Below are 20,870 nucleotides of genomic sequence, written 5' to 3'. Positions count from 1 at the left end.
TCAAGTCCCTCTGGCTCCATAGTCTCCTGGAGGCTGCCTCGCTGGAGCCATCTCTCCAGCACGGACCAGAGAAGGGAATCAGGGGAGAATGGGTAAGGGTAGAGGGATGGCTGGGGCCCACTGCTTCCTGCTGAAGCCTAGGGCGTGAAGGTCTCTGCTGTGGACCCAGGGTACCTCCCACTTGCTGGTGCTCCTGTAGCTGGACAGCTGCTAGTCAGAAACTGTTGTGACCACTTCTGGGGGTGCCGCCCTCTCCCCCAGCCCGAGGGCAACTCTCAGGAAACTCTGGGCCCCTGTCAGCAGGATGGACAACTGGACCCAAGGAGCAGGGCAGGCTTCCTAGTCTTGGGCGCTTCCTGGTGGGGGAGATCAACACTTTCTATGTGTTATCTTCCTCCTGAGTCCCAGTCAATCTGTGGTGGGGGAGCTGAGGCGGCCCCCCGGGGGGGTAACCCAGGTGTCCGGGCTCAGGTGGACCCCACTTGGTCCAATCCAACCCCAGCAACCCCTTGGTACATGAAGTTCTTAGTAAGAAGGCATCTCCTGAGAAGAGCCTTAACTCTTTCAGGGCAAGGGGCCAACCCCCTGCACTGCCAGCGGATGCCCTGGTCACATTTTCTTTTAACATTTTATTTATTTTTAATTGAAGGATAATCGCTTTACAATATCGTGTTGGTTTCTGCCATACATCGGCATGAGTCAGCCATAGATATTCGTATTATACATATACCCCCTCCCTCTTGAACCTCCTTCCCATCTCTCATCCCATAAGGCCCTGGTTGAACTGGCAGGCACCAGGACAGCTCCGGGTTAACCCAAGAGCATCCAGGCCAAAGTGGACAGGCAGCACTCAGAAACACCATCTTCCACGGCCCGGCCAAGCCTGGAGGGTTCTTACCCGTGCCCACCCTCCTGGACCGAGAAGCAGGGTGGTCAGGAGAGGGGACGGGGGAGGGGGCCCAATGCAGCCTCCTGACTGCGGCCTGGTTTGCAGGATAGAGGCAGCCGAGGACGTGGGCGCCGCAGGAGGAGCGAGCCCTGAGTCCCCCCTAGAGCGCGGCATCATCTCAGGGCCTGAACAGCTACAAGACTCAGATGGAGAGCGAGACGCGGGGCTGGAGCAGGCCCCGACCATCTACCGCGATATCTGGAGTTTGCGCGCCTCGCTCGAGCTGCACGCGGCTGCCTCCTCAGACCACAGCAGTAGCGGCAACGACCGTGACTCGGTGCGCAGTGCCGACAGCTCGGGCTCGGGCTCCGGGGGCGCCGCACCCGCCTTTCCACCGCCCTCGCCGCCGTCCACACCCATGCCGCGGCCGGCGGATGGAGAGACGGGCGGACCACGCAAGCTGCTGCAGATGGACAGCGGCTATGCCAGCATCGAAGGCCGCGGCGCGGGGGATGATGGGCCCCCAAGCGCGCCCGAGAAGCGCTCCTCCTTTACAAGTGTGGACAGCGAGGCCACCGTGGGCTGCAGCTTCGAGAGCCCCGCACCAGAGACACCCATCCGTCCCCGCAGCCCACGCGCCTGGCCTCGCCGCGCCCCGCGCCGCGACTACAGCATCGATGAGAAGACAGACGCACTGTTCCACGAGTTTCTACGCCACGACCCGCACTTCGACGACGCCCCGTCTGCCACAGCGCGCCATAGGGCGCGCACACACCCGCACCCCCACCCCCACGCACGCAAGCAGTGGCAGCAGCGGGGCCGGCAGCACAGCGACCCTGGAGCACGCGCTGCGCCCCCCACCCCATCCACGGCCCAATCTGGTGCCCCCCGCCCCGCACGCGCACCCCTGCGCCGCGGAGACAGTGTCGACTGCCCGCCTGACGGCAGAGCGGGCGACGACCCGGCCACATCCTCCATCCCCGTCATCGAGGAGGAGCCCGGTGGTGGATGCCCGGGGTCCGGCCTGTGCACTGGGACCCCGGGTGCGCTGCTGGACAAGCTGGCGGCCAGCCTCGATGACAGTCTCTTCCCACCGCGGCTGGCCCAGCCAGTCGCCGTGGCCCCTGCATTGGCCACGGCAGCGCCCACGTCCCCTGACCACAGCCCGGTCTAAGCCTGCGCCCCGTGCCCACCTCGTCAGCTTATTCGGCACCGGCGGGGCCCCGGCGCCGCCCCGGCGCCAGACATACCTGGGGTGCGACGCCCCGGCGAGCCTGTGCTGGGATCGCGGGCCTGGAACACGAGCATGGTTCCCCAGGCACCCCAACGTGCGCACGCACAGTCCCCTCCAGGCACTTCGTAGGTAGAGGTAGAGGGAGTGTAGCGGATTCTCACCTTGGGGTCCCGAGGGCCACACTCAACTTCCCTTGGCCCCAGACTGTGGCCTCGGGGTGTTGATGGGGGTTGCCAAGCACACCGCGTCGCGTCTCTGGCGCATAGCTACGGAAAGCGCATGCGCAGGGCTTGCATCCAGACGGGGGTGATACAGGCAGACTGCGCAACACGCATGCGCACAGTGCCTCTTCTAGAGACCAATGAAGCCTCGAGATTCGCTCGATGCGCACGCACCGCAATTCGCGCCAGGACACATGCGCAGGGACCGCAAGGCGCCAAAGCTCTACCAAGAGCGCGGTCCCTGGCTGGGAGGTCAGCTCAAGGCCGCAGCCACCAACCCTTCGAAGCCGTTTACCTCACCGCGGCAAGTGCTCGCGGCAGTCCGCACCCCCGCCTCCCCCGAGCAATAACCGCTGCCGCCCCCCACCGCCCCCACCCCCGCCCTGCACACGCTTCCCACCTCGCTCCTTCCCGGTGTCTGCACTCCACACCTGCCCTCCGCATGTTGAGCGGGCCGCACGCCCTGGAACCGCTCTGTCCAAAGAGCCGCCAGAACTCACCAGTGTTTAAGACATAAAACCCAATGGTCAAGGTTTCAAGTTTCCCAAGCTTTATTTATTGCCAAAAGATGGGGCAGCCCTCGCCAGCGGCCGAGTCGCCCTGCCCCGCCCCTCCCCTCCCTCCAAAGCTTCCTGCAGTCTGTGTACCATCCAGTGATGGAGTTTGTGTTTTGTTTTCTGGTTGATTATAAATATTTACTGCATACTCTTGCTTGCTCTGGATTGTTTCTGGGGACCCGAGAGCGCATACGTCTTGGGGAGAAGGGAATGAGGCACCCCCTAACCACCATGCTGTGAAGCCGTGGGCCCTGGGCTGAGCAGAGGGGCCTATGGAGCTTTGGGGAGGCCGGGCTCCCGCTGAGAGCAGAGAGATCCAGCATGGCTAGAAGCAAATATGCCTAGGAGGCCCAGGTCTCCAGCAGGTACCCGGCCAGCCCCTCCACTGTGGGACCCACAAAGGGCCCCAGGCTCAGGCTCAGATCCCCTGACAGCATGCTGCCACCCACAGTTCCCAAACATCCCTCACAACCACAGCTCAAATCCACCTGTTTTATTTTTTGTTTAAAAAATAAAAATAAAAAGGAACCAACCAAACAACAAACACAAGGAGGCCGCCTGGTTCCCTTGGGCATGGGCATGCATCTGGGTTGGCAGGCCTGCACGTCATGCCCATCCCGCTGCGGCTGTGGTTGATATGAACACATCACCAGGTGTGGGAGGTGCTAACCAGTGGCAGAGTAAAAAGAGGAGTTGGGGCGGACGAGAACCAGTAGTCTCAACGTAAAGTGCATGGCGAAGGCTGGCATGGGGCCACATTGGGCCCTCTCCCTCCTCCCCTAGCTGGGGGAAGGGGCTCAGCACAGGATTGCAGTCAGCAGGAGGTCGTGTCCACTGGCCACCGAGGGAGGGCCAGATCCCAGTCCCTGCTGTCCCCCAGCCACAGCCCTCTAGGACCCTCTGGCTTCCAGAGGAGCAGTCAGCACGGAGGGCGCTGTGGCAGCCTTCCTGGGCGGTGGGCAGCAGGCCAGCCGTCGACGGGAAGACTGAGCAGGACCTGGCCGGGGCTCCTGGAGACGGACTGAGACCAGGACACAGGTGGGTCACTTCTGAGCCAAGCAAGGTCCTGTGTCACAGGCAGCACGCTCTCCCTGGATCCCTTCAGAGGGTGGGGAAACGGAGGCCTAGTCACGCAGTGCTGTCAGACACCTCCACTGGCCAGGGAGAGCTGCACTGCCTCAAGGGGCCACCCCACGAATCTCTGGTCACCTGGTGGGATTAAACAGGGCCCTTGTGCCACAGAACCAGGCCTCCCTGCAAAGAGCTTCTACCCTACCTGACTGGTTCTGATACTGGCAGGTAAGTTCTGTGGGGGCCATTTGAGGGGCAGCTCCTGGGGAGAGGAGGCATGGATGGACAGGGGCTGGTGCCTCAGGCCCCCACCCCACTGCTCATATCCTAAGTGGCAATGGGGGCCCAAGCACCTGTGAGGCCCACCCAAAACGCCCTTTGTGGACTGGGTGGGTCATGGCTGGGAGGAGGGAGCAGGGAGAGGAGATGACAGCCTCAGTCAGAGCACAGCCCCCTGCACCAACCCCACCCCCCGAACTCCTCCAATGCCAGGAGCAGCCTAGGCTGGACAGGAGGCAAGCCCCTTGGGTCTGCAAAACAGGCCGTCAGCTTGAGGGGCCCTCCTCTGAGACACACACATACCAAGCTCCCGCCCCACACCAAGCAGCCAGTCAGTGTTCTATAGAAAGTGACTTCCTTCAACTCCAACCCAGACCCCAGGGACAGTGACACAAACCAAGATGGTAGTGTCCACGATGTGCCCCCCCACCCCTCTGGTCCTGGCCCCATCCTACCTGTGGGCAGCCACCCTCACTGCTGTTTGCAGGCCGACAGCCGGCGGATCTTGCTGCTGGCCGAGCAGGCCTTGCGGGAAGGATTGGAGGCAGCGCTGGCCCGGCGCTCTGCCCTCGACCTGGTGTTCAGCTGGGTGGTGTCAGTGCCATTCACGCACACAGCCTTGGGAAGGACCCGGTTCTGTGCGCTCCGCCCAGCCTCCTCCTCCAGGACCTGACCTTCAAGGGGAGAGGGCAAGAGTGTGCTGACTGGGGATTCCAAAGCACACGTGCTCTGCATCATTCCTGCCCAGACCCAGGCACCCCCTCACCTGTCCCATGTGACCTGCCCGGTCCTGCCACAGGGCCTCATCCAGGGAGTGGGAGGGTGGGCCTTCGAACCAACCGGCCAGAGTCAGGCCCAGCCCACGCTCACCTGCCCGTTCAGCTGTGAGCGGGGCTCTGCACTCAGGTGAGTGGGAATGTGGTGGAGGACCAGAGGCCTGGGGCCCAAGCCTCAGCTCTCTCACCTGGGTGAAAGCCAGAGCCCACTGGACCCTGTGGAACACGAGGGGCTGTACTCAGGCCAGGCATCCAGACTCGGTGTCTCTCTTGAAACAGCCCACCCCGGCTCTCCATGCCGGGCATGAAAGAACACAGAAGCAGGCTCGGGCACCTCCCATACCCCATGTCTTCCCGCGTGGCCTGCTAGCCCTCACTGGGTCCTGGGGCCCTGCTGCGTGCCCGCTGAGTGGTGGGGGAGAGAGGGGCGCAGGAGCCCATGCTGACCACAGCGCACCCTCCTCCCGTGGATACCAGGAAACCACCACAGCTGCCCCGAGCTCGTCTGGTCCTCACACAGGAATGCATTTCCACCAGTGGCGTCTGGGGCCTGACTTGGCCCCTGGACCTTGCCGGAAGCCCCCTAGGCATGTGTACAGGGAGCAACTCAGGTCAGAACTCAGAGCATGGCGGGGTGGGCTGGTGTCAGGAGCCTGCTCTAATGGGGGAGGGGGCTTCCAGGGTGCTGAGTACCATAACGCTGCTCAGACCACCAGGGCTCAGCCTTCAGCACAGCAATCACAGCTGGGGGTGGCCGGCAGGCAAGGAATCTGCTCCACTTGCCCTCAAGGCACCACGGCACTGGCCCCAACAACACCCCTCAGAGTGGGTGGCAGGACGAGGGACAGACCAAGGAGACCCTGGTGAGCAGATCATGAGACAGGACTGGAGCAGAAGCAGCCCCAACACAGCCTGACATTGGCCTAAGGCAGGTTGGCAAGAGGTAGCTAAGCTGCCTGATCTCGGTGCAGGCTTGTCCCCCGTCTGGAGTAGGGACGTTTCTGGGATAGGGGTCTAGCTTAGGCCCAGAGAACTGCTCTTGGACAAGCATTCCACACCCAAGAAAAGTAGCCCGGGCCTCTGGCATAGGCCTGAAGGGACGGCGTGTGGTAAGTGCCCAGCGGGGCTTGGGGGGGCTGGCAGGTCCACACTCAGCCAGCCAGACACCTGTCCCAGAGCCCCAGTGCCTCCCAAAAGAGAACACCTTGTTCCTATCCTGCCAGGAACAGAGATCCAGGAGGCCTGACTTGGGACTGGGCTGTGGCCGAGGTTCCCAGGGTCTCTGACCTGACCCCAGGACCCCAGTGGGAAACGGCTACAGCCAGCCACCATGGGCACCATAGGCCTGACATGTCCTGGGAGGGTGGGTCCGTGCCCACAGGCCACCCTGCACATAGGCTCTTTCTATAGGAAACACCTAAGCCCTGGCTGACGAGCCAGAAGAAGGCAAGCAGGACCACACATGCAAGGCAGGAAGATCTTTATGCAGAGCCAGTGGAACCAGCCCCGGGGCAGCACAGAACCACGGACATGGTGGCGGGGCAGTGGCCCGGCCTCCCTCAGACCCTGGGCAGGGTCAGCGAGAGCCCACGGGGCACAGGGCGCGGGCAGGGCGGTGCTACACTAGGGCCCGGGCTCTGCCTGGAGCTCCTCCAAGGCCCTGGCCTCAGCTTCCTCTCCAGAAAGTTCTGAGCACAGGCTCTCCCGTGGGCCTCTCTCTCTAAGCCCTGCCTCAGACGCCTCCTCGCCACCTGGGGAAGAAGGCCAGGCATCAGCAGGGCACCAACACTGAGAGGGCCACCGGACCCTCGGGCGGAGCCCCCCGACCGGGGCTCACCGGGCACTGTGAAGTCCTGAGTGTAGATGACGTCGTCCTCAATGTCGAAGAGCTCGTCATCCACGTCGTCGGCACAGCTGTGCAGGTCCTCCAGGTAGGGCACCACTGTCATGCCCCGCCACCGGTCCTTGCAGTCCGCGCTGGGCGGGATGGGCACCGGCTGCTCGGCCGGCGGGTGCTTCTTCCGGAACCAGCTGTGGGAACGGGGCATCAGGGCGTCCAGGCTGGCTCCCCACACGGGCCCACCCTCAATTCCCACAGAGAACTACATGGCGTGCAGAGATGGAGAAGGGTGGGGCCAACAGGAGAGAGAGCCGGCAAGACCCCTGCACCCCGCCCTCCCCCTCCAGCACCCAGCCGGGCCGGGGACTCACCTGTGCTGCCGGATCTGCTGTATGGAGAACCGCTTGGCCGGCTCATACTCCAACATCCCTGCCAGGAGACCAGCCGGGGGCGGGGTCAGCGCGGGCAGAGGCCCCGCCCCTGCCTGGGAGGGGTGGGGGCGGAGGGCACGGCGCCTGTGAGCGGAGCCCCGCCCCCGCTGCAAAGCGAGGTCAGGAAGGAGACCGGAGCAGGCTGGAACACAGGACAAGAGCCCACCCCAGGGATCCTGAACCTGTCCACACGTCCCAGGAAGACAAAGCACAGGGGTCGACCCTGCAATGCCCGCCCGGCTCTGGCCAGCAAAGCCGGTGACCGGCAATTCTAGCCGGAACCCCAAATCCCCAAGGCAGAAGCAGGAGAACCAGGGGCCTCCAGAGGGACACACCCTAGAACCTGTGTGAAGGCCTTTGCCCCAGACCTGGACACGCAGAAGGGGCAAGGCAGCCCTGTAGGCCTTGCTGGGCTGCCCTGAGGTGGCAGAGCTACAGAGGTGGGGAGCCCACAATCCCTGTCCGCACCCCCCTGCAGGTGGCTTTGTTCTCAGAAAAGTGTAACTTTGGGATGTTGGCACTCAAGACCTGAGCCTGAGTGGTGCAGAAGAGGAAAGGTCATGTCACAGCCCTGTGGTGGGAGGGCGAGGGCAAGGCTGGGGCGGTGTTTCAGAGACCTGTGGGCAGGAGGCTTGCCGCCCAGCTATGCAAGACCTCTAGGCAGGCCCAGGCAGAGAGGACAAGACACTGCCTGGACCTGGGGGACAGGGACACCAATGCCCTCCATCATCTCATTAGCCAGACTTGGGGCTGCTTCTTATTTATTTGGTTGTGCTGGGTCTTAGGTGCGGCATGAGATCTAGTTCCCTGACCAGAGATCGAGCCAGGGCCCCCTGCATTGGGAACTTGCAGTTGTAACCACAGGACCAGCAGGGAAGTCCCCTTGGGACTGTTTCAAGTGTTTATGAGAATGAAGGCAATAACAGGTCATCATCTGTGTCACTGGAGCCAAGAAAGCTTAAAACTGAGAGAACTCCAACCCATCAGTCCCCGTTGAAGGAAGCAGGCTCTGAAACATCAGTCCTTGCTAGAGCTGGAGGAGGCCGGGGGGTGCGGGTGGGGGTTGGGCCATGAGCCTTCAAGGAACACTTGGGCAGGGAGGGCCAGGTCTGAGTCGGTGGGGCTGCCACCTCCCACATTCCAGGAAGATCCTGGGAGGGCGGGGAGCCCAGTGCCTGGCTGCCAGGGCGGCCCTGATGCGGAGGGCGGGACTGGGTTGCACCACTGCAGAGCACTTGAACTGCAGCTGCCCAGCTTCACTTCACTAACAACCAGAGAACTGGTGTGACTCGGTCATCAGGAGGCTCCGGAGCCACACAGGACTGTGAAGCTGCTTGTTCATCTGTAGGCCACATACACGCTAAAGCACAGATTAGGTGTCCAGCACAAGCCGAGCATCAGGTCAGTTATACAAGGCCTGGGGACTGTGGGCAGAGGACCTAGGACAGTACCAGTCACACAGGCGATACCCTGGATGTGCAGTATCATCAAAACTAACTTCACCAGGGAGCTCCCTGCCAGTGCAGGGATGAAGACTTGGCGCTTTCACTGCTGTGGACCTGGGTTCAATCCCTGGTCAGGGAGTAGGATCCCACAAGCCATGTGGGATGTCCAAAGACACTAACTTCAGCCAAACCCCAGGATGCTGGTGTGGCTTTATGGGGGCCACGTTGGGCCAGGCCCCTGTGTGCAGGGACAGTGCCACCTGCTGAGCAGCCTGGGAACTGCACCCGAAAGAGGTCCTGCAGGAGACCCCCTCACTGTTACTTCCCGTAGGGATGGGTAATCAGGACAGAGTGGAACCAAGACCCAGGGCAGGTGGCAGAGCCCAAAGGAGCAGCAACCCCTCCCACGCTCCACTCGGGTTGCTCTCCAAGCCTGGCTACGCTGTGCCCACCTCCCATGTGGCTGGTGGGGGGGGGAGGCGGCAGGCAGCTGTGGCTGCTGCAGAGATGGCTCAGCTCTCAAGAGGCCAGTGGTCTATGGAAGACCCTCAGGAGCCCCCACACCTGCAGCCTGGCCTCCACCCCGAGGGCCTCACCTCTGAGCAGGTCTGAAAGCGGGGGCCCACAGTCCCCTGGGATGATGTAGTCCCCCTTCCCGATGTTCTCAAACAGCTTGTAGATGTTGTCGCCCTCGAACGGGTACAGGCCTGTTGTGATGTTGTAGCTGTGGCCCAGGAGGACAGACTGGTCAGAGCCTCCCCTGTGGCCCTGGAGCCTCTGCCACACTCCCCCACCCCCACTACACACACACACACCCCACCCCCTGCAGGGATCGGATGTGAAGACGATGGTCTGGAACATACAGTGCTGCTGGCTCACTGTGAAGACACGGAAAGCCACTGGACTGCGCGCTCTAACAGGATGGGTCAGGGGATGTCCGTCAGTGATTGCTCAGTGGAATAAAATGGGATGCCTCTTGGCCCAGACCATCGGCTGCCCCACGGGGCTGCAGCGCCAACTCACGTTGGGCGGAAGAACACAGGCCCCCTCGCTGCTGCCGGGCTTATGGAGGGACAGACGCCTGCAAGGTAGTCTGGGTGAGAACCAAGCATCACTGGCAACTCATGGTATCTTAAGAACTCAGCCCCAGGAGTCAGGACAGAAAGCCTCACCTGAACAGTGATGGGTGACTTGCGCAGGGGGACCAGCACAGGGGGACGCCAGCACAAGGCCGAGGTGGGCAGGAGGACAGCTGGTCCCAGTGCATGTGCCCCTACCCGCAGGAGTTCCTGACCCCAGCTCCATGGCCTCCCCAGATATGGGGGACCTGCCAGGAGGGGCAGGTCATTAAGGCCTGGAGTCTGAACTGAGTGCCTGGGGCTGGGATAGGTGAGGTAGAGGGACCCTGGGGTAAAGGGACCAGGCCCAGGGCACTTACAGCGTGACTCCTGCTGACCAGATGTCCACTTTGAAGCCAGAGAAAGTGTCCAGGCCATTGGCGATCTCAGGTGGCTGGAACGCTGGGGAGCCCTGGCTGGTCCGGCATGTGTCATCCTCGGCAAACGGGTGCAGTGCCTGTGGCAGCGCCAGGTAGCCCTTAGGAAGTGGCCCCAGGCGCTGGACCCCATGCCCTGCCCGCCCCGGGCCCCTCCACGCACCTCAGCCACACCCAGGTCAGAGATCTTGAGCGTGCCACCAGTGGTGAGCAGCAGGTTGCCGGGTTTGATGTCCTTGTGCACGATGCCCTGGCTGTGCAGGTACTCCAGGCCATCCACCAGCTGGCAAAAGTACCTGTGGGCACAGCTCTGTGACTACCAACCACGGCCGGCCGCCTGGGCTGTGCTGTCACCCCAGTCTCTGGCCTGGAAAGAGCCAAGCTGCTCACTGCCCCTGCCCTCTGTCCTCTCCTACCACAGGCCAACTGGTCCTACAAGCAACTGGGGGCTGACTCTCCAGGAGAACTTGGCCTCAGGGCAGTGAGGCCCCCGTCAGAGGCTCCCCCAGCACTAGGAGGCCTGACAGTCTCAGGCAAGGGGCATGTGGGGCAGTGTGTGTGCAGAGAGGAGCCGGTGGACTGCCGCAGGGCGTGCACAGCAGGCGGGCTACACGATCGCAAACTGGGCGCCAAAGCCCTGAGTTTTAAAACACACTTGAACTTCCATCTCACTCGTGCTCAGAATAAGCTCTCTGAACATAGGACCAGGTCCTTTAAGGCCCTGGCCCTGAGTGACCTGCAGGGGCGGGGCTCAAGCTCACTCACCCATGGGCCTGGCACACAGGGAAGCGCTTCTCAGGCACGCTGTCCAGCATCTCCTGCATGCCACACACGCAGTACTCCATCACCATGTACGTGGGCCGCGCTAAGGAAAACACGCAGCAGGCACCCTGCTCTGGACAGGACAGGCCCTGGGACACAGACAAACGCTGGGGATGGGGCTGTACCAGTGCAGTGAGCAGGAGCACCCGGGAGGGATCATGGGCACTGCAGTGGATCCCCACCCCTCCACGGACCCTCCAGGGCCGTCCTGTGGAGCTCTGTGCCGTCTCTGGGCTCAGCCCACACAGCCTACCATGAAGGCCCCTGGTCGTTCCATCCCAAGGAGGAGCTTAAGCCTCGCCCCCAGGGGAGCGAGGGATAGAGGCCCATGAGGGCCCTGGGGAAAAGAAGGCTGGAGCCATGGTGAGGAGAGGGAGGGAGTGAGGAAGGGTGGGAGCCAGGGTCAGGTCGAGGCCCCCCAGCCACACCTCTTTGTAGAGAAAAGCCCAGTCATTTTGCATCCAGCGGGTCAGGGATAGACCCTTCAGCAGGACCCCAGGCCCCTAGACCTGGCCTGGGAGTCGCAGCTCCGGAGGAGAGGGGAAGGCCAAGGAGACTGCCAATATGCCCGCCCACTCGTGGGGACATGCCCACCTCCCCACCCCCTGCAGGATATATCTTCTGCTTCTCCTCGTTGTACAGCACATCCACTAGCTGGATGACGTTCCTGTGCCGCAGTCTTCTCAGCAGCTGGATCTCCCTGGAGAGAGGATGGGTGGTCAGCCGAGTCCCGGCAGCCTGGCCGCGCCCACCGTGTGGAGGGCACCACACGGAGGGTGCCGGGTCTCCCAGAGACCAGCAGGGCTTCAACACGGCAACAAGACCAGGGACGTCCAACACTTGAACTGAAGATGCATGGAGACCACAGCAAGGGCGCACAGGGGCAGCATGAGGGGTGTGGGAGCTGGGACTCCAGAGACAGCCCTCTCCACCCCAACCTCCACCCTGTTGCCAGTGCAGCTCCCGAGGATTCTCTGCAGGAGCCGGTGGTAGTGAAGGGGGAAAAGTCGGAGGTCTGTGAGGAGGCTTCACAGAACGCTTAACAGAGTCACCAACTGACCCAGCACCTCCACTCAGGGCATGAGCCTGGGAGGACTGAGAACACGCGACCTGTGCACATGTGCTCACAGCAGCACCATCCATGGGAGCCCAAGGGTGGACACAATGCCAGTGTCCCTCCACATCCAGGAGCATCCCTCAGCCCTGAAAAAGAGAGAAACACTGATACTTGCTACCACATAGACGGGCCCTGAGAACACGATGCTCAATGAGAGAAGCAGACACAGAAGGACAAGCAAGGTGTGATTCCACTGATGGGAAACGTCCAGAACAGGCTGATCCACCGAGAGTGGGTTCCTGGTTATCAGGGGCTGGGGAGGGGATGGGGTGACGGTTAGAGGAGATAGGGCTTCTTTTTGGGTGATGGAATGTCCTGGACCTACACAGAGATGACCATTACTAAGAAGATACCAAGTGCCACGAAACTGCATGGTATGTGAGTGATACCTCAATAAAGGTTTTGTTAAGTCCTCACCAGAAAGCCCACGTGTGAAACATAAGAACATCAGGGCAGGTGAGGGCTCGTCCTCTTGAGACTCAGCTCCCACCCCTCCCACTGTCCACATTTCGTGAAAAGGTCGCCTATTCCAGAAAACCGACCCTCCACCCTCACAGACCAGTGCACGATCCTGGGCTCTCATAGTGTAGGTCCTCCTTCCACGTGGATCATGGCCCGGCACTCAGAGCCCCCACTCCCCAGACCCAGTGCACAAGAGGCCCTCCATTTGCAGGAGGAAACACAGCTTTACAGTGGCTTCTCGCAAGCCCACTGGCTGCCCCGTCCCTGCCCAGGGTCCCCTCCAGGCAAGAGGCTGCACATCTAAATGCTCCCCTGAGCTGAAGCAAGGGGAGGTGACTCAGAGGCTGGGCCCTGGGTTCACACCATCTGACCACCGGGAGTTTAGCCTGCTGTCCAGCATGAGCAGGGACCACACACACAGCAGCTCTACCTGGGTACTGACCCTGGCTGTGCAGGCTCTGTGGGAAGCAGACTCTGATGCGAGGAGTCCCCGTATCTCTGGGTGTCCCTGGGGACAAGGCAGTGTGGTGAGTCCTGGTGGGTGGGAGCAGACTCCCCAGCCCTGCCTCTGGCAGGTCCTCCCTCAACCTGCCCAGCTTGGGCCCTACTGTGGACCAGTAGGTTCCACTCACTCCTGCAATCGACATTTCCAGGCTGCTTTGAGCAAGGCACTGGGTCCGTGGGCACCCTGTCCTGGGGGCCCCCTCAGACGCTCCAGGCCCACCAGCACTCGTTGGCAGTAGCCCTGTGCTCCCAGGCTTCCTTCCCCCATCACCTCATAGCTGACTCCCAGCCTGCTGCCGGCTCCCCAGGGCCAGAGCTCAACTGTGGTGACTCAGGGCCCCTCCCCTGCCTATAAGTCCTCCACCCCCTCTATCCGACAGAGAGGTGGACACCCCAGGCCGCCCAAACGGGAGCCTTTGTCCTGACAGTGGTTACCAGGCCTCTGCGGTCTCTGCTGCGTGCTGCCTGGTTGGAGTACAGAGCAGCTCCTTGCAGAGGTGCCAGGAGAGAGGGCCCCGGGGAGGGGTCCTGAGGCAGCTCCCTCAGTGTTTGATGCCTGCTGGGCTAACTGGCCAGCAAGGGCACCCACCGCGGGGATGGGATTTGCAGCCCAGAGGGGAAAGCGGCATGTGGCGGCAAGCTCAGTAGAGAGCCCACAGGCTGGGGCGGGGATGGGACACAGAGCCCAGTGCAGACTGAACTCTAGCGGCATGGGGACAGCTCAGGTGACCGTCCCCATCGGCCTCCCTGCTGGACACGGGAGGAGAGACACAAAGGAGGGTCCAACCCAGACAGTGACTCCTGTGGCAACAGGACAGCCCAGGTGACCGTCCCCTCTCTATCCAAAGAGATGCTACATAAACCCACATGTGGAGACAAGGAGCCCTTGACACCTGAGCCAACATGTGGCTACTTTGAGGAGGCAGGCCTCACAGCCAGGCTTCAAGCAGCACCGCCAGTCCCAGTGTGCAAACAGTCTCCAAACTCGGATGTGGCTGCCAACCACACGTGTGGTGGTGCTTGCCCCAGGCCTGCCCAGGCATAGACAAGCCCAGGCTCTGCCTTCTGTGCCATGAGTACCCGTCCCAGGACCATCCACCCAGCCGAGCCTCCCCCTCCTTCCATTGCCACTGGGGCAAGACTCCTCTGCAGGAAAAGTTAAACGCCAGAGGGACCCGCAGGCAGTGGACAGCACTACCCCCCACCCCACGTCAGGAAAGTCAGCTCTGGAGGGAGGGCCCTGTGCAGGGCCCTCAATCAACATGATCACAGCCTCTCGAGGAAGTGAGTGAGCCTGCTGTCAACACCAAGGAAGGGGCCACAGTGTCAAACCGCATGCCCAAAAGGCCAGGACCGCGGTGGAGACAGCACAGAGACACACTCCGAGTGGGTGAGGGGGTGCAGGAGGATCCCTGAAACATGCACTGCAGGGGCCGAGATGTTTTCGTCACCTAGGAGTAACACCACTGGCCAGAGAAAAAGAAAAACATTATTTAAAGAAAGAGGAAAGCCAGGCGCTCAGCCAGGATGCAGGAAGTGAAGTGAAAGGAAGCAAGCCTTCCGGTCCAGCCGCAGTTGCTCAGGGAGGGCATCGCAGGGACCTGCCTGTGGTGCTGGGAGCAAAGTGGACCTGGGGCGGGCTCGCTGACCGCCCACAAGGGGAGGGCAGTGAAAGAGCCAGGTCCTAAAGCACTGGAGTTCACAGAGGGGTGCAGCTGCCCCCATGGCCACCCACCTCAGGGCCCCGGGACCAGCCACCTCGCTCCCTCTAGACGCCTGATGGTCCACAGAGAGCAAGGAAGGGGTGATGGCCACTCTGGCCAAGGGACACTGAGCAAGAGCCCCTCACCCCTCGGTCCTTCTGCTGATGCTTCCAATCATGTGGCGAGGGGCAAGAGACGAAAATGAGGAGAAACTCAAGAAAAGCGAAGTTCAACACAAACACGTGCTCGCACAACTGCCCAGCAGCACAATTCCTAATGGGCATCAGCAGAGGATGACCCATACGTCCACTGATGTGGATGGATACACATGTCCACACACATGGGCATCAGGGGTAGATGACTCACACGTCCACTGATGTGGATGGATACACATGTCCACACACATGGGCATCAGGGGTAGATGACCCACACGTCCACTGATGGGGATGGATACACATGTCCACACACATGGGCATCAGGGGTAGATGACCCACATGTCCACTGATAGGGATGGATACACACATGTCCACACACATGGGCATCAGGGATAGATGACCCACACGTCCACTGATGGGGATGGATACACATGTCCACACACATGGGCATCAGGAGGGGATGACCCACACATACACTGATGGGATCAGATACACGTCCCCACCCCCCACACACGGGCAGCATCAGAAGCTCTGACACTTGCTACCACATGGACACACCCTGAGAACACGAGAGAAGCAGACACAGAACACACAGGGTGTGATTCCACTGATGCGAAACGTCCAGAACACGCCGATCCACAAACACAGAGTGGGTTCCTGGTTGTCAGCGGCTGCGAGGGGGAGCAGGGATGACTGCTGACAGGGATGGGGGTTCCTTCTGGGACATGGACTGCTCCGGAACTAGAGACAGGTTGTGGTCGCACTCTTCAGGAAAGTACCTGACCCTGAGTTACCTGCTCACAGCTGAATTTCACATCACGTAAAACGTGTCTCACTAAAGCTACTCAGAGAACAGGACACCTGCTGCTGTATAGTAGACACATGATAATGGGCGACTGGGCTGTGACTTCCAACAGGCTTCTGGGTGAGGGGCCAGCGTCCCCCACACCCCAACCTGGAGTGTCCCTATGGCCCCAAGGCTCCACTGCATCTAGTCACCCCTCAGCCAGTGCAATGAGAGCCTGGGTGCCTCAAGGAGCAGCTGTGCCCTGGTGATGCCAGCTGGCTTCAGGGAGGAAGCTTTACCAATACCTGGGTAGTGGCGGTACCAGCAGATGCCAGGACCTGGCAGAGGCCACCTGGGATGGGAAAGAGGGCCAGGAAAGTCCAGGCTCCGCCAAAATCCCAACCACTCACCCTCGGGTCCAAGAGCCCACCAGTCACCACTGCTGACCTGGAGACTGGCACTGGGCACTTGGGCCAGGACGCAAGGCAGGAACACCAGGAACGCTGATGACGAAGGAGGCTGGCAGGGCCCCGAGTTGCCAGTCCCGGCTCTGCACAGCTCAACGAGCACATGCATCTGGCACACAGCAGGCACAGGCCCTGAGCTGCCCTCTCACAGAGGGAACGTGGAGCGGGAGCACGGAGACTGTCCCTGCTTCTCAACAGCTGATGGAAAAGCCCGCAAAGAACAGGACCTTGTGACAGGTGAGAATCCCGTGAGCTGGGCCCACCTGCCCTCCCAAGGGTGGGGGCAGAGGGGCGTGTACCCACCATCTGTACAGGTGTGAAGCCCCAGGGCTGCCCCCAGCCAGGGAGGCACCAGCGTGGCCTCTGCGGCTGACCGGAAAAACAAGTGGATGTAAAATCACCCTTTTCATTAAAAAGTCCTTGGATTGGTAAGGAGAAGTTCAAAGGTGTCAGTGTTAAAACGACAACTGCTTTCTTTTTCACTTCTTGATGCTTTTCTGAATTTTCCTATTTTACAACAAGAACAAATTGGCGGGACTTCCCTGGCAGTCCAGTGGCTAAGAGTCCAAGCTCCCAAAGCAAGGGGGTCCAGGTTCCATCCCTGGGTCAGGAAGATCCCCTGGAGAAGGGCATGGCAATACCCTCCAGTAGAAAACCCACCAACAGAGGAGCCTGGCAGGCTACAGTCCATAAGGTGGTACAGAGTCAGACACAACTGAATGACTTACACACATAAAAAAAGAACAAAGAGGGACAAGCACAGACCACAGCAGCCCTCCCGGGAGGAGCCACAGGAGGGGAGTCTTCCTCTGTCACACACTGCATTTCTTAAGGAATGCGTCCCATCCCAACTGGAGCTGCGGGACTCCTGAGGTTTGTCTGGAAAGTTCCGGACACTTCACTCCATGAGAAGAGTCTGGAGTTGAGTTTATTAAGTCTCTCCAAGACAAAGGAGCCTTTTTTCCCCCCTGTAGCTGCCTGGCGGCAAGGCTGACCCAGAAGCCTGGATCTTGGGGCCCCGCTTGAGCGCCTGCACAGAGCAGTCCAGCATGTATCATCAGGATTCAGGACAAGGGAACAGGGTGCTCAGAGCAGGGCTTGCCCTCACGACATTGAGGAAGGAGGCGCGGGGTTCTAACCTGAAGGCACACACCCAGTGGGCCCTCCCAGCACCAACCCACAGGTGGCCAGCCGGCTGGGTGCCAGAGCTGCACTCTGAGAGGGGAAGACCTGTGCCTCTGGGGCTGAGACGGAGGAAAGGGCCCGACCCTGCAGCTATGGCACCTCACAGCGACCCCCAGGCCGCTGTAGATGCCAATCACCTTGCCTCCCCAGGCTCAGTCTCCCCAGGGCTTCCTCCAATGGACACTGTCTCCACAGCTCCTGAGACCACAGCTGATGGCTCAGGAAACCAGAACTGGAAGCCACGATCCTCTGTCGGGTGGCCAAGCAGGAGGGGTGGTGATCGCCCTCTAACTTGACCTTGGGCACATACATTTGCAGATAGGGAGGGGCTTCCTCAGGTGTGCGTCACCCTTTGGAAGAACTGGGCACTCACCCACCTGACACCTCTCCCTCATCTCAAGGTGGGCATCTGCAGATGTTCTGGGACCACTCAGTTCTGCCACCCTCAGTGCATGCCCTTAGTCCCCCACTCTCTCTGAAGCCCCCGGAATGGCCAGCAGTGGCTGGGGGGGCCCTAACCAAACATCAGTTGGTGCTGGAAATGAGCCTGGCCCCTCCCAGCCTGGGATGCAGCAGAACATAAGGCACCAGAAACCAGGGCGACCTGCGCCAACTCTATCCAGGAGGGCTTGTCCACGCTGGAAGAGTCCAGCACCCTACCCCTGGGACAGACCCAGGAATGAGGCTTTCGAGGAGCCAGGAGGACAAGGACCAGCCTTGGAGAGTATGTGTGTGTGTGGGGGTTCCCTTTCTGCCAGCAGCATCCAGAAGCCCACTGCCCCTCAACCTGCAGTGGTGGCCAACTGGTAGGCCGAGGGTCACCTCTCCCCTCCACGCTTCTGGATTAAGGAGAAAAGGTGACTCAGAGAAAACAGGGAGTGGGGATTGGATCAGAAGTGTGGCCTAACTTAGCCTGCAGGAGGGCACTGGCACCCACTGTCCCCTGGCCTGTCTCGCCCAGGACACTGGTGGCCCCTGCCTAAACCTCACCATGCAGGTGACAGATGGGCACAGAGAACTGGCTAGGCTGGCCCTGGGACGCCTGGTCCTGCCCTTGCTGGCGGTCCATGGCTGGGGCACAGTCCACAGCCAGTCTGGCCCCACTGCCCTGCTCTCCAGGTGTCCCACAGCAGACAGAAGCAGCTGGGCGCTCACTGTCAAACTGCCCAGAGAGCAGGGGGGCCGGGGGAGGGGTGAGAGTGATCAGGGAGCAGCACTCCCAGGACCGGCCAAGGTCACCAGCCAGTCCTGCTGCCTGGCCTGTTAGATAAAGCCCTGGGCTGGGGTAGGGTGGGATCCCCAGGCAGCAGAGATAAGGAAGGAGTGTCCCCTCCCAGAACCAGCAAAAAGGACGGAGGCAGGGCTCCCACCACCTCTGGGATGCCTATGGCCAGACAGGCGCCTGAAAAAAGTCTGTGTAAAAAGTTTGCGGGGACACAAGCCGACCCCCACTTCTCAGGAGCCACCGAGCCTGCAATTCGTGGATATGTCCTGTGCATATGGCATATCCCAGGCGAGTGAGAAAAGACCGAGTACGCCCCTGCAGACTGATAAACCGGTGTAAACAATTATTTTTGGCAACCGCAGCGTCCCCCTCCAACAAGGTAAACAAATGGCGTGTCCCGGCCCTAGTAACAGCCTCACGCTGGGAGGAAACCTGCTGGCGGCAGGCAGAGCCCTTTCCGAACCCAACTGCTTTTGGTTTTCCGAAGCCAAACCAACGCTGGCCGCCTCCGCCGGGTACCTGAGCCCTCCGGACAGCTGAGAGGGCACAGGGGGAGAGGGGCGCCCCCTTCCGAGGAGGGCCCCGCAGTGACCGAGCGCGCAGGACGCCTAGCCGCAACGAGCGATCCTGACTTCACCAAAGTCCCCCAAAGAGTTGCCCACGACTCTCCCTGGCTGGTCGACTGGGGTGCTTAAGGAAACGGAGGACGGAAGAAAGTAACCGAGAGGAGAAGGGAAGAGGAAGAGAGGGAAGGGGGAAGAAGGAGGACGCCCAGCGGCGCGCGTCCCCACCCAGGAAGCCCGCACTTACTTCTTCACGTTGGCCTCCCCGTTGGGGATCCTCCGTAACTTCTTTTTCTTAAGGATTTTGACGGCTCTTCTGCACAGTGTCTCCGAGTCCAGCACCTCCTTCACCTTGCCATACGACCCCTCCCCCAGCAGGTCCCCCATCAGGTACTTTCCGATGAGCTTGGCCCGCTTGCGGCGGGGCTGGTAGATGACCTCGGTGGAGTCGATCCGGTGGATGAATGTGTCCATCCCCACCGACATCAGCTCGCCCTCTGTAAACATGCCCAGCTGCTGCGGGTCCGCCACCTCCATCCTGAACTCCAGGCCTCCGACTCCGGCCGGCGGTCCCTTATCCCCTTTGTGAACTTCGCGGGGAGCGGTTCTTCCTTTTGTTCCCCACCCCCGCCCGGCCTCAAAATTCCCTTCTCCGAAATTAAAAGTCAACAAAATCGAAAAAATAAGAGAGAGAGGGAAAAAAAAAAATAAAAAGAAAACCCTCTTGGAAAAGAAACGATTGTACTGAACGTAAGTTCAAAAGGCGCGGCTGGTCCAAAGCCCGGGCACCCGGGCGTGCGCAGCGTCTCAAGTTTGGGGGCCGCCCGACCTCGGGGCTTCGGAGCGGGCAGGCGCGTCCACGGGGGCCCTTGGCAGGCCGGTGGGGCCGGGAAGTGCTAGGTCATCCTCCAGGGACTTTAGACCCTCGAACGAACACGGACGGGGCCGGGCCGAGTCTTCTCCGCGCCGTCCATTACTAGCGGGCCATGGCGCGCGCCCGGGGCCCCGCGCAGACCAGCTCTGGGGCTCCCAGAGCTGGGCAAGTGAGCTTTGCCGGGGGCAGGGCGCGCAGCTCGGGGGCGTCTCCCGCCGTCCGGGGCGCCCGAGACGCCGGCAGGTGCGTATCCGGAGCGCGCGGGGCACTTTCGTCCAGCTCGGCCGGCTCCCGCCAGCGCCGGGGCTGCCCGCGGCTGCCCGGGGCCCGCCGGCTGCAAGGAGCAAGCCTCGTACGAGCCAGCTGCCGCCCGGGCGCCCACACACCGGCCCGGGACACCGAGTGACCGCGCGGGCCCGGCGGGCGCCCCGCCCCTAACGGCAGCCCGCGCTCGCTCTCCGCCCGAACGCCGTCGGTCGCGGACCGCGGGTCTTCGGGCAGCCGAGGCGGCGCAGGCCGCAGGCCCCGGACCGGGGTTCCCGGGGTTGTCGGGGCCCGGGCGGCGCGTATCCCGCCGCAGCCGCCGCGCGCGTGGAGCAGGCGGGGCGGCGCGGGGGCGCAGCCCATGCAAGGCGGCCGCGCTGCCGGCCGGCGCCTGCCGCCGCTACCGCCGCGCCCCGCCTCAGTCGCGGCCGCCCCGGGCCTCCTCCCCCTTCCGCGCCCGACACGCCGCCGCCATCTTGTTTACCTCCTCCCCCGCCCTGCGCC

General features: G+C 61.7%; 2 protein-coding genes across 21 annotated transcripts in view; one reads left to right on the top strand and one right to left on the bottom strand.

Moving 5' to 3' along the window:
* Window positions 1-3,047, top strand: part of CBARP (CACN subunit beta associated regulatory protein) — a 12,495-nt gene extending 9,448 nt beyond the window's left edge. For all 3 annotated transcript variants that reach the window (XM_081502463.1, XM_081502462.1, XM_081502461.1), the window contains one exon: window positions 995-3,047. In XM_081502463.1, coding sequence (XP_081358589.1) covers window positions 995-2,063 — 1,069 coding nt within the window. In that variant the 3' untranslated portion in view covers window positions 2,064-3,047. The remainder of the gene's footprint in view (window positions 1-994) is intronic.
* Window positions 2,878-20,870, bottom strand: STK11 (serine/threonine kinase 11). Of its 18 annotated transcripts, none has more exons than XR_014057177.1 (10): window positions 19,476-20,870; window positions 11,677-11,760; window positions 11,004-11,093; window positions 10,402-10,534; window positions 10,182-10,318; window positions 9,340-9,467; window positions 7,239-7,296; window positions 6,865-7,058; window positions 4,707-6,778; window positions 2,878-4,000 (listed from the first exon to the last, which is right to left on the bottom strand). XR_014057177.1 is itself a non-coding variant. In XM_081502464.1 (10 exons), exons 1-9 carry the CDS (start codon window positions 19,763-19,765, stop codon window positions 4,723-4,725), a joined length of 1,557 nt encoding a protein of 518 aa, XP_081358590.1. In that variant the 5' UTR covers window positions 19,766-20,870; the 3' UTR covers window positions 2,878-4,110; window positions 4,707-4,722. The 18 variants fall into 18 exon arrangements, 17 of the variants coding, with proteins under 17 accessions (XP_081358590.1, XP_081358591.1, XP_081358597.1 ...); XM_081502464.1 differs by having other exon boundaries at window positions 2,878-4,110; window positions 4,707-4,925; window positions 7,239-7,440; window positions 11,004-11,149; window positions 11,637-11,760; XM_081502465.1 differs by having other exon boundaries at window positions 4,707-4,925; window positions 7,239-7,440; window positions 11,004-11,149; window positions 11,655-11,760.

Source organism: Giraffa tippelskirchi, chromosome 6 (assembly GCF_054371585.1).
Source record: "Giraffa tippelskirchi isolate mGirTip1 chromosome 6, T2T-mGirTip1v1.2.pri, whole genome shotgun sequence".
NCBI classification, from domain to species: domain Eukaryota; kingdom Metazoa; phylum Chordata; class Mammalia; order Artiodactyla; family Giraffidae; genus Giraffa; species Giraffa tippelskirchi.
Note: the sequence above shows the minus strand (reverse complement) of the source record. Positions and strands in the feature narration are given on the sequence as shown.

Bases quoted from the DNA above. Each gene is read 5' to 3' on its own strand.
- STK11 (XM_081502464.1), bottom strand. From the start codon at position 19,765: ATGGAGGTGGCGGACCCGCAGCAGCTGGGCATGTTTACAGAGGGCGAG. The intron at 11,761-19,475 runs GTAAGTGCGGGC...TCCTCTCTCCAG, and splicing joins GGGGAGGCCAACGTGAAGAA to GGAGATCCAGCTGCTGAGAA. The intron at 7,441-9,339 runs GTGAGGCCCTCG...CCTGTGTTCCAG, and splicing joins GCTTTCAGACCTGCTCAGAG to CCTGCTCCGGTCTCCTTCCT.